Source organism: Bison bison, unplaced genomic scaffold (assembly GCF_000754665.1).
Source record: "Bison bison bison isolate TAMUID 2011002044 unplaced genomic scaffold, Bison_UMD1.0 scf7180017864264, whole genome shotgun sequence".
In the NCBI taxonomy this organism is placed as follows: domain Eukaryota; kingdom Metazoa; phylum Chordata; class Mammalia; order Artiodactyla; family Bovidae; genus Bison; species Bison bison.
Genome location: NW_011494836.1, coordinates 930,883 through 944,172, shown reverse-complemented (window position 1 = coordinate 944,172; position 13,290 = coordinate 930,883). Strand labels below are relative to the sequence as shown.

The 13,290-nt window shown below is 39.6% G+C and overlaps 1 protein-coding gene across 1 annotated transcript in view; it reads left to right on the top strand.

Annotated features, from left to right (window-relative positions):
- EPB41L4A (erythrocyte membrane protein band 4.1 like 4A) overlaps positions 1-13,290 on the top strand; it is a 297,132-nt gene that overhangs the window by 112,567 nt on the left and 171,275 nt on the right. The window contains 1 exon segment of the mRNA XM_010848354.1: positions 8,473-8,577. Coding sequence (XP_010846656.1) covers positions 8,473-8,577 — 105 coding nt within the window.

Genomic DNA, 13,290 nt, shown 5'->3' with positions numbered 1-13,290 from the left:
GAGATCAACAGACTATATTAAACTAAAGTTAATAAAATCTTGACGGATTAGTCTAGGAGTAATCCATGGCATAGAATGAGGATTCATTTAGTAGATGATAAATTTGCTTCAGTCAAAAGGGAAGTGATGGCCTTCTAGGTAAATAGTGGTGTAGTTGTCTCTCCATTTGGAAACACAATTAGATCCTCATCCCAAGCACAGAAATAGTTTCCAGATGGAGTGAAGAACTAAATAAACTTAAGTAAAATGTACAGGTATTAGAAGTATTTAAGGGGATTTAAACTTCAATGTAGAGAATAACTAACCAAAGTGCTAAGAAGCATTGGAAAAGACCCTGATGCTGGGAAAGACTGAAGGCAGGAGGAGAAGGGGCAACAGAGGATGAGGTGGTTGGATGCATCACTGACGCGATGGACATGAGTTTGAGCAAGCTCCGGGAGTTGGTGATGGGCAGGGAAGCCTGGCATGCTGCAGTCCATGGGGTTGCGAAGAGTCAGACACGACTGAGCAACTGAACTGAACTGAACTGAACTGATTAGTGTCTGGAAAATGCAAATTAAAATAATTAGTCCTTCCGTCTTTCTTGCTCAGTCAGATTTGAAAAATTTTGCTCAATCCAAATGTTGGCAAGGGCATTGAGACATGTACTCTCCTTGCATGAATTGTAATGGTCTTTTTGGCAGTGCTCATCGTAAATTTAAGTAGGCCTATCCTTCGAAAGAGTAATTTCATTAGGAGAGTTTTACTGTAGTTAAAGACATAGGTACACGTACGAGCACAAAGAGACATTTTCTGGATATGGCATTGTTATTATAGCAGGAAATGTCTAACAACCTAAAGATACTTCATAGCAAGGCTTGTTGTTTATAAATTATCTAATGGATTTTGACAAAAGACCAATTAAGTTTAACCAAAGTCATTTATGGGATTTGTAACAAGCACTGTCTTCTCCCAGTGTGTGATTTTATCACCTCTTATCACCCATTTTATATTTAATCAAAAACATTTCCCGTATATTACAATCTGTTTTCTCAAAACAATGCTGTGTTCTCATCTTACGTGAATATGTGTGAAATGGTAATTCTCTGAAGAAAGTGCAACTGAACAAAGCCCTGCCTCATGATGTGTAACATCTTGGGAATTTCTTGTAACTGTGTGATGAGAAGAAAGGAAGAAAAAAATCTATCTGTAGGTATACCATCAAAATAGGTTCTTTTTGAGATTAATGTGTATATGGAGTAATGTTTGCTGATTAAATGGTTATGTGTGAATAATATTTAATATGTTAGATGATAATCTTTAAAGAATATGCAGTGGGAAGGGGAGAGATTAGATGTTTTAGATAGGTATCAGCATTTACCAGACAAGGGAAATATTTTCCTTATGTCTGTGTTTATATGAAAGAGATAAAGTCTAATATCTAGACAAAGACATTTTCAGAACATTAACGTTGGTGGTTTTAATTATAGGTTTGTTAGGTAAGGATTGAAAATGAAAGCCTTGGTGGTAGTGGCCAAGATGGTAGAGTAGGGGGACCCTGAGCTCACCTCTTCCATGGGCACATGAAAATTACACCTATTTACAGAGCAACTGTCTATGGGAATGACCTGAAGAGTTTCAAAAAAGATTTTCCATAAGTAAAGATGTAAAGAAGGAACCAGATGAGATGGGTAGGAGAGACAAAGCTTCAGTATAATTAACACCCATGCCCTTTGGGAAGGTGACCCACAAGCAGGAGGATGATCACCATTGCTGAATTTTTCCCTAAAGTGCAGCCCCCGCTTTGAACTCCCCAGCCCATTGGGAAGACAAGGCCCCAGAATACCTGGTTTTGAAGACAGGAGAGCTAAAGGGCTGTAGAAAACAAAGACTCCACTCTTAATGAGTGACTGCAAAACCTGATACGCTTTGAATCCCAGCACAAAGGCAGTAATTTGAAAAAAGCCGGAGGAATCACATTCCCAAATTTCAAACTATACTACAGAGCTACACTTATGAAAATAATATGGTACTGGCACAAAACAGACATGTGGATCGATGAACCCGAATAGAAAACCTAGGAATGAACCTGAGCTGTGGACAATAATCTATGACAAAGGAGGCAAGAAAATACAAAACGTGGGAAAGACAGCCTCTTCTTTATCTTTGTTAAACTGGACAGCTACATGAAAAAGAAACAAATTGGATTACTCTCTCATTGCATATACAAAAATAAACTCAAAATTGATTAAAGATGAAAATGTAAGACCTGCAACCATAAAACTCTTAAAAGAAAACATAGACAGTGTGCCCTTCAACATTGGTCTGAGAAATATTTTTTGGAAATATCTTCTCAGATAAGGGAAACAAAAGCAAAAATAAACAAATGGGACTGTATCAAAATAAAAAGCTTTTCACAGAAAGGAAATTATTAATATGAACAGAATAAAAAGACAGCTTACTGAATGAGGGAAGGTTATTTGCAACCAATATATCCAATAAGGGTTAATATCCAAGGTGCACAGAAAACTCATACAACTTGATGTCAAAAACACACAAACATCCCAATTTAAAAATAGGCAGAATACCTGAATAGATATTTTACCAAAGAAGACATGCTAATGGCCAACAGACATGTGAGGAGATGTTCTATATCACTAGCTATGTATCACTGAGGATCAGATCAGATCAGATCAGTCGCTCAGTCGTGTCTAACTCTTTGCGACCCCATGAATCGCAGCATGCCAGGCCTCCCTGTCCGTCACCAACTCCCAGAGTTCACTCAGACTCACGTCCATCGAGTCAGTGATGCCATCCAGCCATCTCATCCTCTGTCGTCCCCTTCTCCTCCTGCCCCCAATCCCTCCCAGCATCAGAGTCTTTTCCAATGAGTCAACTCTTCGCATCAGGTGGCCAAAATATTGGAGTTTCAGCTTCAACATCAATCCTTCCATGAACACCCAGGACTGATCTCCTTTAGAATGGACTGGTTGGATCTCCTTGCAGTCCAAGGGACTCTCAAGAGTCTTCTCCTACACCACAGTTCAAAAGCATCAATTCTTTGGTGCTCAGCCTTCTTCACAGTCCAACTCTGACATCCATACATGACCACAGGAAAAATCATAGCCTTGACTAGGCTGACCTTTGTTGGCAAAGTAATGTCTCTGCTTTTGAATATGCTATCTAGATTGGTCATAACCTTCCTTCCAAGGAGTAAGCGTCTTTTACTTTCATGACTGCGGTCACCGTCTGCAGTGATTTTGGAGCCCAAAAAAATAAAGTCTAAAACTGTTTCCACTGTTTCCCCATCTATTTGCCATGAAGTGATGGGACCAGATGCATGATCTTCATTTTCTGAATGTTGAGCTTTAAGCCAACTTTTTCACTTTCCTCTTTCACTTTCATCAAGAGGCTTTTTAGTTCCTCATCACTTTCTGCCATAAGGGTGGTGTCATCTGCATATCTGAGGTTATTGATATTTCTCCCAGCAATCTTGATTCCAGCTTGTGTTTCTTCCAGTCCAGCGTTTCTCATGATGTACTCTGCATATAAGTTAAATAAACAGGGTGACAATATACAGCCTTGACGTACTCCTTTTCCTATTTGGAACCAGTCTGTTGTTCCATGTCCAGTTCTAACTGTTGCTTCCTGACCTGCATACAGATTTCTCAAGAGGCAGATCAGGTGGTCTGATATTCCCATCTCTTGAATTTTCCACAGTTTATTGTGATCCACACAGTCAACGGCTTTGGCATTGTCAATAAAGCAGAAATAGATGTTTTTCTGGAACTCTCTTGCTTTTTCCATGATCCAGCGGATGTTGGCAATTTGATCTCTGGTTCCTCTGCCTTTTCTAAAACCAGCTTGAATATCAGGAAGTTCACAGTTCACATATTGCTGAAGCCTGGCTTGGAGAAAGATAGTCAACACTGAAATCAGGTTGATTATATTCTTTGCAGCCAAAGATGGAGAAGCTCTATACAGTCAGCAAAAAGAAGACCAGGAGCTGACTGTGGCTCAGATCATGAACTCCTTATTGCCAAATTCAGACTTAAATTGAAGGAAGTAGGGAAAACCACTAGACCATTCAGGTATGACCTAAATCAAATCCCTAATGATTATACAGTGGAAGTGAGAAATAGATTTAAGGGCCTAGTTCTGATAGATAGAGTGCCTGATGAGCTATGGAATGAGGTTCTTGATATTGTACAGGAGACAGGGATCAAGACCATCCCCATGGAAAAGAAATGCAAAAAAGCAAAATGGCTGTCTGGGGAGGCCTTACAAATAGCTGTGAAAAGAAGAGAAGTGAAAAGCAAAGGAGAAAAGGAAAGATATAAGCATCTGAATGCAGAGTTCCAAAGAATAGCAAGGAGAGATAAGAAAGCCTTCCTCAGCGATCAGTGCAAAGAAATAGAGGAAAACAACAGAATGGGAAAGACTAGGGATCTCTTCAAGAAAATCAGAGATACCAAAGGAACATTTCATGCAAAGATGGGCTGGATAAAGAACAGAAATGGTATGGACCTAACAGAAGCAGAAGATATTAAGAAGAGGTGGCAAGAATACACAGAAGAACTGTACAAAAAAGCTCTTCATGACCCAGATAATCACGATGGTGTGATCACTGACCTAGAGCCAGACATCCTGGAATGTGAAGTCAAATGGGCCTTAGAAAGCATCACTACAAACAAAGCTAGTGGAGGTGATAGAATTCCAGTTGAGGTATTCCAAATCCTGAAAGATGATGCTGTGAAAGTGCTGCACTCAATATGCCAGCACATTTGGAAAACTCAGCAGTGGCCACAGGACTGGAAAAGGTCAGTTTTCATTCCAATCCCAAAGAAAGGCAATGCCAAAGAATGCTCAAACTACTGCACAATTGCACTCATCACTAAGGATCAGGGAAATGCAAATCAAAACCACAGTGAGATACTACCTTACACTTGTCAGAATGTGTATCATCAAAAAGGCAACAAATAGTAAGTGTTTATGAGACTGTGGAGAAAAGGGAACCTTTGTACATTGCTGGTGGGAATGTAAATTGATGCAGCCACTATGGACAATAGTATGAAGTTTTCTAAAAGAATTAAACATAGAACTTCCATGTGATCCATCAATTTCACTTCTGGGTATTTACATGTAGAATTCAAAAACACTGATTTGAAAAGGTATACGGACTCCAGTGTTCATTACAACATTATTTACAGTAGCCCCGATGTAGAAGCAACCTAAGTGTAAATTGATACATGAATGGATAAAGATGTGTTGTGCATCTATACACAGTAGAATGCTAGTCAGCCATTAAAAAAAGAAGCCTTGCTATTTGTGACAGTATAGATGGATCTAGAGGATACTGTGCTAAAAGCAGTGAGTTAGACAGGGAAAGACAAATGCCTTAGAATCTAAAAACAGAATAAACTAAGACAAAATGAAGATAGACTTGTAGTACAGAGAACAAATGGATGGTTGCCAGAAGGGAGGGGGTGAAATTGGTGAAGGAATTAAGAGATATAGACCTCCAGTTATGTAATAAATAATCGCAGAGTATATTAATGTGTATACATATATATATATGTAATTTAGAAAGATAGTACCAACAATCCTACATGCAGGACAGCAAAAGGAGACACATATGTAAAGAACAGACTTTTGGACTCTGTGGGAGAGGGCGAGGGTGGGATGATTTGAGAGAATAGCATTGAAACATGTACATTACCATATGTAAAATAGATGACCAGTGTAAGTTTGATGCATGAAGCAGGGAACCCAAAGCTGATGCTCTGGGACAACCCAGAAGGATAGGGTGGAGAGAGGTGGGAGGGGGGTTCACAGTTGTATATCTGTGGCCGATTCATGTTGATATGTGGCAAAATAATCAAAATAATGTAATTTTCCTCCAATTAAAATAAATAATCACAGAGATGTAATATACAGCATAAGGAATATGGTCAATAATGTTGTAATAACTGTATGTGGGAATCACGACCCAGATAATCACGATGGTGTGATCACTCACCTAGAGCCAGACATCCTGGAATGTGAAGTCAAGTGGGCCTTAGAAAGCATCACTATGAACAAAGCTAGTGGAGGTGATAGAATTCCAGTTGAACTATTTCAAATCCTGAAAGACTATGCTGTGAAAGTGCTGCACTCAATATACCAGCAAATCTGGAAGACTCAGCCGTGGCCACAGGACTGAAAAAGGTCCGTTTGCATTCCAATCCCAAAGAATGACAATGCCAAAGAATGCTAAAAAGACCACACAATTGCAGTCATCTTACACACTAGTAAAGTAATGCTCAAAATTCTCCAAGCCAGGCTTCAGCAATATGTGAACTGTGAACTTCCAGATGTTCAAGCTGGATTTAGAAAAGGCAGAGGAACCAGAGATCAAATTGCCAACATCCGCTGGATCATGGAAAAAGCAAGAGAGTTCCAGAAAAACATCTATTTCTGCTTTATTGACTATGCCAAAGCCTTTGACTGTGTGGATCACAATAAACTGTGGAAAATTCTTCAAGAGATGGGAATACCAGACCACCTGATCTGCCTCTTGAGAAACCTATATGCAGGTCAGGAAACAACAGTTAGAACTGGACATGGAACAACAGCTGCTACTGCTAAGTCGCTTCAGTCATGTCCGACTCTGTGCAACCCCATAGACGGCAGCCCACCAGGCTCCCCCATCCATAGGATTTTCCAGGCAAGAGTACTGGAGTGGGGTGCGATTGCCTTCTCCATGGAACAACAGACTGGTTCCAAATAGGAAAAGGAGTACGTCAAGGCTGTATACTGTCACCCTGCTTATTTAACTTATATTCAGAGTACATCATGAGAAACCCTGGGCTGGATGAAGCACAAGCTGGAATCAAGATTGCTGGGAGAAATATCAATAACCTCAGATATGCAGATGACACCACCCTTATGGCAGAAAGTGAAGAGGAACTAAAAAGCCTCTTGATGAAAGTGAAAGAGGAAAGTGAAAAAGTTGGCTTAAAGCTCAACATTCAGAAAACGAAGATCATGGCATCTATTCCCATCACTGCATGGGAAATAGATGGGAAACAGCGGAAACAGTGTTAGACTTTATTTTGGGGGGCTCCAAAATCACTGCAGATGGTGACTGCAGCCATGAAATTAAAAGACGCTTACTCCTTGGAAGGAAAGTTATGACCAACGTAGATAGCATATTCAAAAGCAGAGACATTACTTAGCCAACAAAGGTTCGTCTAGTCAAGGCTATGGTTTTTCCAGTGGTCATGTATGGATGTGAGAGTTGGACTGTGAAGAAATCTGGGCACCAAAGAATTGATGCTTTTGAACTGTGGTGTTGGAGAAGACTCTTGAGAGTCCCTTGGACTGCAATGAGATCCAACCAGTCCATTCTAAAGGAGATCAGCCCTGGGTGTTCTTTGGAAGGAATGATACTAAAGCTGAAACTCCAGTACTTTGGCCACCTCATGCGAAGAGTTGACTCACTGGAAGAGACTCTGATGCTGGGAGGGATTTAGGGGCAGGAGGAGAAGGGGATGACAGAGGATGAGATGGCTGGATGGCATCACCGACTCGATAGATGTGAGTCTGAGTGAACTCTGGGAGTTGGTGATGGACAGGGAGGCCTGGCGTGCTGCGATTCATTGGGTCGCAAATAGTCGGACACGACTGAGCGACTGAACTGAACTGAACTGAAACTTATCATGGTGATCATTTCATAATGTATGCAAATGTCAAATCATATAGTATACTGGAAACTAATGTGATATTGTATGCCAACTTTATTTCAATTAAAAAATGAAACATAAAACCTTATTAATCAATATGAGATAAAAATTTTAAAAAACTTTGGCTCTGTGTGTGTGAAAGTTGCTTAGTTGTGTCTGACTCTTTGTGACCCCATGGACTATATAGTCCCTGGAATTCTCCAGGCCAGAATACTGGAGTGGGTAGCCTTTCCCTTCTCCAGGGGATCTTCCCAACCCAGAGATCTAACCCAGGTTTCTCACATTGCGGGCAGATTCTTTACCAGCTGAGCCACAAGGGAAGCCCATTAAAAATTGCTATTTTAACTTTATATATCTTGTGCATTAGTTGTGGAAGTAATGATCCTGGTGAAAATTGCTTTTTAAACTGAGAGAAGTATGAGATTTTAACCAAAGTAAATTTTTTTTGATGTATTTATTAAATGCACTTCATATAAGAAGCTATTATCTTTATTAAAATAATAATTTTGTCATGATATTTTAGCCTCATAAGAAAAGCATCTCATTAATTTATAACAAATAATAATTTAAAATTGTTTTTCAGAAGTATTTATTTAATACTTAAATCTCTTTGTAATTGAGGCCAAACTTAAAGAGGGAACTATGGGCTAATAAAATTGTTTGCATGTGAGCCAAGCTAATAAAAGATGAGAACTGTGGCTGTGTGCCATTGAGAAAGACAAGACACCTTCTTAAAAAAAAAGACACAAGCTGTGAATTATTTTCGCAGAAGTCCACGAGAGGCTCCATTGTCCTTGGGCACGTATTCCGCCACGTCAACCTTGTGGAGGTGGAGTATTTTGGGCTGCGTTACTGTGACAGAAGCCATCAGACGGTGAGTGTGGTGGCTCCATATTCAATTTTCTGGTTATAAATGTCATCATATCTCTGTCTTTTCTTGTACCTGAAAAACTTAAACATGTTTTCCACTGCTAATATCTTTGCATTTTTTCCCTCTTCTGCCAAAAGTCTGTAGAGTCGTAGGATTCACAGTTTGTATGTGTAGATTTCTTTATGGGTGGCTTACATGGTTTCTGTTTTTTACAATTATAGGGAGTACTTTCCCTTTGTGTTGTTAGGAGGACTGAATTAGCCATTTAATGTGTTAGGAGCCGAATGACTAATGTCTTATAGTGATAAGTATTATTGTTTTTTAAAATTTAAAAAAAATTTTTAATTGGAGGATAATTGCCTTACAATGCTGTGTGGGTTTCTGCTGTACAACTACACGAGTCAGTTATAAATATACACAAATCCTCTCCCTCTTGAGCCTCCCTTCTACCCTCCCCACCACACCGCCCCTGTCCCAATCTCACTCCTCTGGGTTGTCACAGAACACCAGGCTGAGCTCCTTGTGGTTATTACTGCTTTTTAGGAAAGTAAATGGTTAAAGAGTATTTAAAAGAAATACAGTGTAAAAAGGTGCCTATCTAAGTTTTATAAGTTGGACAAGCAATTATAAGATAAACTAAGTAGAGGTTTTCATTCATAAGCTTGATGAAATAAGAGTAATAAAGGCAACCAAGCTTTTGGTGTTGGATGTCATTTGTTCAGGAGGATTTAACTCAAGATCTTCCTGACTGGTTGGATGGTAGAGAGTTATTAACAAACTTAGCAAATTGGTTAGTGTAGATTCTATTTGGTTATAAGGTTGAAAAGCTCTCTTGGATGATGAAAAGAGGGAAGATTTTGAAGGTGAGGGTTTTGAGATATGAAAGTATATCCATTAATATCCATTAAGCCCAATGGCTTAAAAGTCTAAGACAGATCTTAACCTGAGCTAGAAAGGCTTATGCTTATAATGCTTATATGCTTACCTTAAAAATACCATATTTGACCTTTCATTTTTTTATATGCCTGTTAAAATAGATTTTCTCTTTTTTCTTCCACAGTTCTCCTAGCCTCCACTGAGTCATCTGGGTCTGGGGTCTGTTCATTGTGGTTCACTGATTATCTGAGTGGGGTTTCTTGTTCTGTTCTCAAGAGCATGCTAGGATGAGAAGAGGCAGGCAAATGGAATGTTGTTGATGGCAATATGTTTTGAGCTTTTTCCATAACAAGCTTGTTCTGTTTCACAAGAAGATTTCACAAAGTAGGAATAAAAAATTGGGTGTGTTACTTAGCTTTCCGTAGGAAGGAATTGCTTTCTAAAGGCAAGTGGTCATTAATATGTACTTCAAAGGGAATGGACATATTCAGAAGGTCACTGAATTCTGTCTTGTATGACTATAAGTCAACACAGCAAAACTGTAAATGTGTACTGAGAGATTAAATTGAAGGCTATAGAAGATAACTTGTATTACCTTCATATTTTTGAAATAGCATTTTTCCTAGCAGAGGGAAACTCAGTTTCCTGATTTTGTATGTCAGACCTTGCCTGGAAAGATTGACTATCTTCCTAAGATTGTATAGACCTTATCTTTTTTTTTTTTTTTTTAACATTCCAAAGAAAAAAATGTGAAAAGCTAGAGAATTTCAAACAATGGCTTGTATCATTGCAAAAGAATTAGAAGGTGGTATTGATAGTTTATTTAAAGTTTTCTAGGGCTTGTTAAGATCAAAATTTATTTTTCCATTACCTTTATTTCTAAGAGTTGGCATTTGTGATACAGGTTTAGGAGAAAATACATAATATGAAGGATAAAACTTATTTAAGACATGTTTTTTATGTGGGAAAAACATCAGATGTGTAAATCACATGATTTTTTGGCCTTCTGAATTTGTTTCTTTCTAGTAAACTCAGAAAAAATAGAGGTGATTTGTAAACATGACTTAGTCTTTGCATGTTTAAATGCATTGTTTTCCTTTTTTTCAATTTAAATTTATTTATTTTTAATTGGAGGCTAATTACTTTACAATATTGTATTGGTTTTGCCATACATCAACATGAATCTGCCACGGGTGTACACGTGTTCCCCATCCTGAACCCCCCTCCCACCTCCCTCCCTGTACTATCCCTCTGGGTCATCCCAGTGCACCACCCCAAGCATTGAACCTGGACTGGCGATTCGTTTCTTATATGATATTATACATGTTTCAATGCCAGTCTCCCAAATCATCCCACCCTCTCCCTCTCCCACAGAATCCAAAAGACTGTTCTATACATCTGTGTCTCTTTTGTTCTCTCACATACAGGGTTACCATTACTGTCTTTCTAAATTCCATATATATACGTAAGTATACTCACGCATATATATGGAATTTAGAAAGATGGTAATGTTTCCCTTTTAATTGTCGGAAGTTATGAGAAAAGGTCATGACAATTTACCCTTCTTTTAGGTAACTGTTTGATCAAAGCCTGTCATTTCTGCAGGGTTGGTAGAGTGTGTCTGGGAAGGAAGACATGATTCCGTTCCTGACATGGTTCTCTTGGATTTTGAGATAGGTGTTGGGACCTCCCTCACTCTAGAAGGGCAACCCCCCAGCTGTAAGTCTTTGAGGGTGTTGTCAGTATTGTCACTTCATATTTCCCTACTTACTCTCTATACTAGTAGAAACAGCCCTTCGTATCCCATAGTTACTTACGGTAAATAAGAGTTTAAGAACAACCCGATGTTAGAATAGCATGGGACGTGGTGAAAAGTCTTTGTCTTAAAAATAGAGGAATTATTTCTGTGAATATGCCTGAATTACTGTCCAGTAGATTGGATTTTGTTTATTGCTTTTCTCTTTTTCTGTGCCCAGAAGTTTATTTTAATGAACAATGCCTGTGTAAGGATCTTGTATGTAATTAAGACCTACACAGAAGACTTTGAGGTCCTAATGGGTACCACTTAGATCAACTCTTGAAGCCAATGCAAAGAGACTGGGGAGAGGAACTGGGGATGAAAGGAAGAAAGAGGACAGGAAAAAGAGATGGGTGCATCAGAGAAAAGCTCTCCCTCCGCCTCCCTCCATCAGCAGTGGATCATGCTTTGGGGCCATGCCTGAACTTTGGCTGGGGATGGGGGGAGTAGAGGGCTTTCCTGGTGGCTCAGACAGTAAAGAATCTGCCTGCAATGCAGGAGGCAGCCTGCAGCACTGCTAGTCATCCAGGTGTGGCCCAAGTGTAAGGATGCGTCTGTAGGTGAGTTAGGCTGGCAGTGGCTGCAGAACTGACGAGGAAAGGTTATGGAGGGCTTTATGCCCATCTCAGGGAATAGGTGTGTGTCGCATGAGAAGATGGGCAGCTACCCTAGAGAATTAGGCAGCAACAGTGGGCTTCCCTGGTGGCTCAGATGGTCAAGAATCTGCCTGTAATTCAGGAGTCAATCCCTGGGTCAGGAAGATCCCTGGAGAAGGGAATGGCTACCCACTCCAGTATTCTTGCCTAGAGAATTCTATGGTCAGAGGAGCCTGGCGAGCTACAGTCCATGGGGATCACAAAGAGTCAGACATGACTGAGCAACTAGTACATACATTTATGCCTGATAAATATATCCCTGTGACAGGTAGACCCCACATCGCAGGGAACTTGTTTTCTCTCCTGGAGAACAGAAATAACCAACAGGCCTCAATCCAGATGGATCAGCAATCACCATCATTGTCATCAATACACCAGCAACTGTTTAACATTTTCTTATGTTCATTACATACCCAGAACAACTGTTCAGGTTAAATATTGTTACTCTACCATCAGAGATGAAGAAAAGGAAGCTAAAATGGTTAAACAATGTTCCCAAGGTCACATAACCAGCAAGTATTAAGGTCAGAATTCAAACCCAAGTCTTCATGTTTTCAAGATCTTCCAGTTATTCAGTACAATAATGTCCTGACTTAAATGTATATAAGATGAGGAATTCTGAGGAAAGGGAGTTTCATGCCAGGAATGTTAAATGAAAAAATTCAAATTTTATTAAACTGTATATTCCATGAAACCAAGTCCTGGGAAATGTATGTAGCAAATGCCTAGATTTAGATGTTCTATATGTGTAAAGAGTACTTGTTGTTCAGTTGCTCAGTTGTGTCCGACTCTTTGTGACCCTATGGACTGCAGCACGCCAGGCTTCTCTGTCCTCCACTATCTTCCCGAGTTTGCTCAGATTCGTATCCATTGAGTCGGTGATTCCATCCAACCATCTCATCCTCTGTTGCCCTCTTTCTCCTCCTTCCCTCAGTCTTCCCCAGCATCAGTCTTTTCCAATGAGTTGACTCTTCCCATCAATGGCTAAAGTATTGGAGCTTCAGCATCAGTCCTTCCAGTGAGTATTCAGGATAGAAACATGCCTTGTTAAGGCTAATGTCTCTCTGAGGTATAGCTGACTTGATTTGGAACACTCTGGGCTTCCTAATTTCTTCACTTCTCAGGAGGGGTCTGTAAAAGAATCTCAGCATAATAAAAACAGTTCTTCATGAAGACACATTTACTGAGACTGAATTAACACAGTGCTTCCCGCATTGCCTCAGGCTTGCTTTTAGATGCACCGTGGAGTTCATGGACTTGCAGTTTCTTTTTCTAAAAATGGCAATGGTGGAAGCAGTCAACCTTAGCCTGGATCTAGAACCTCCTTTCTCTTCTGCTCTGAACTGGGTTATCAGGTTCGTTCTTTTTTTTTTTTTTTTAACTTTA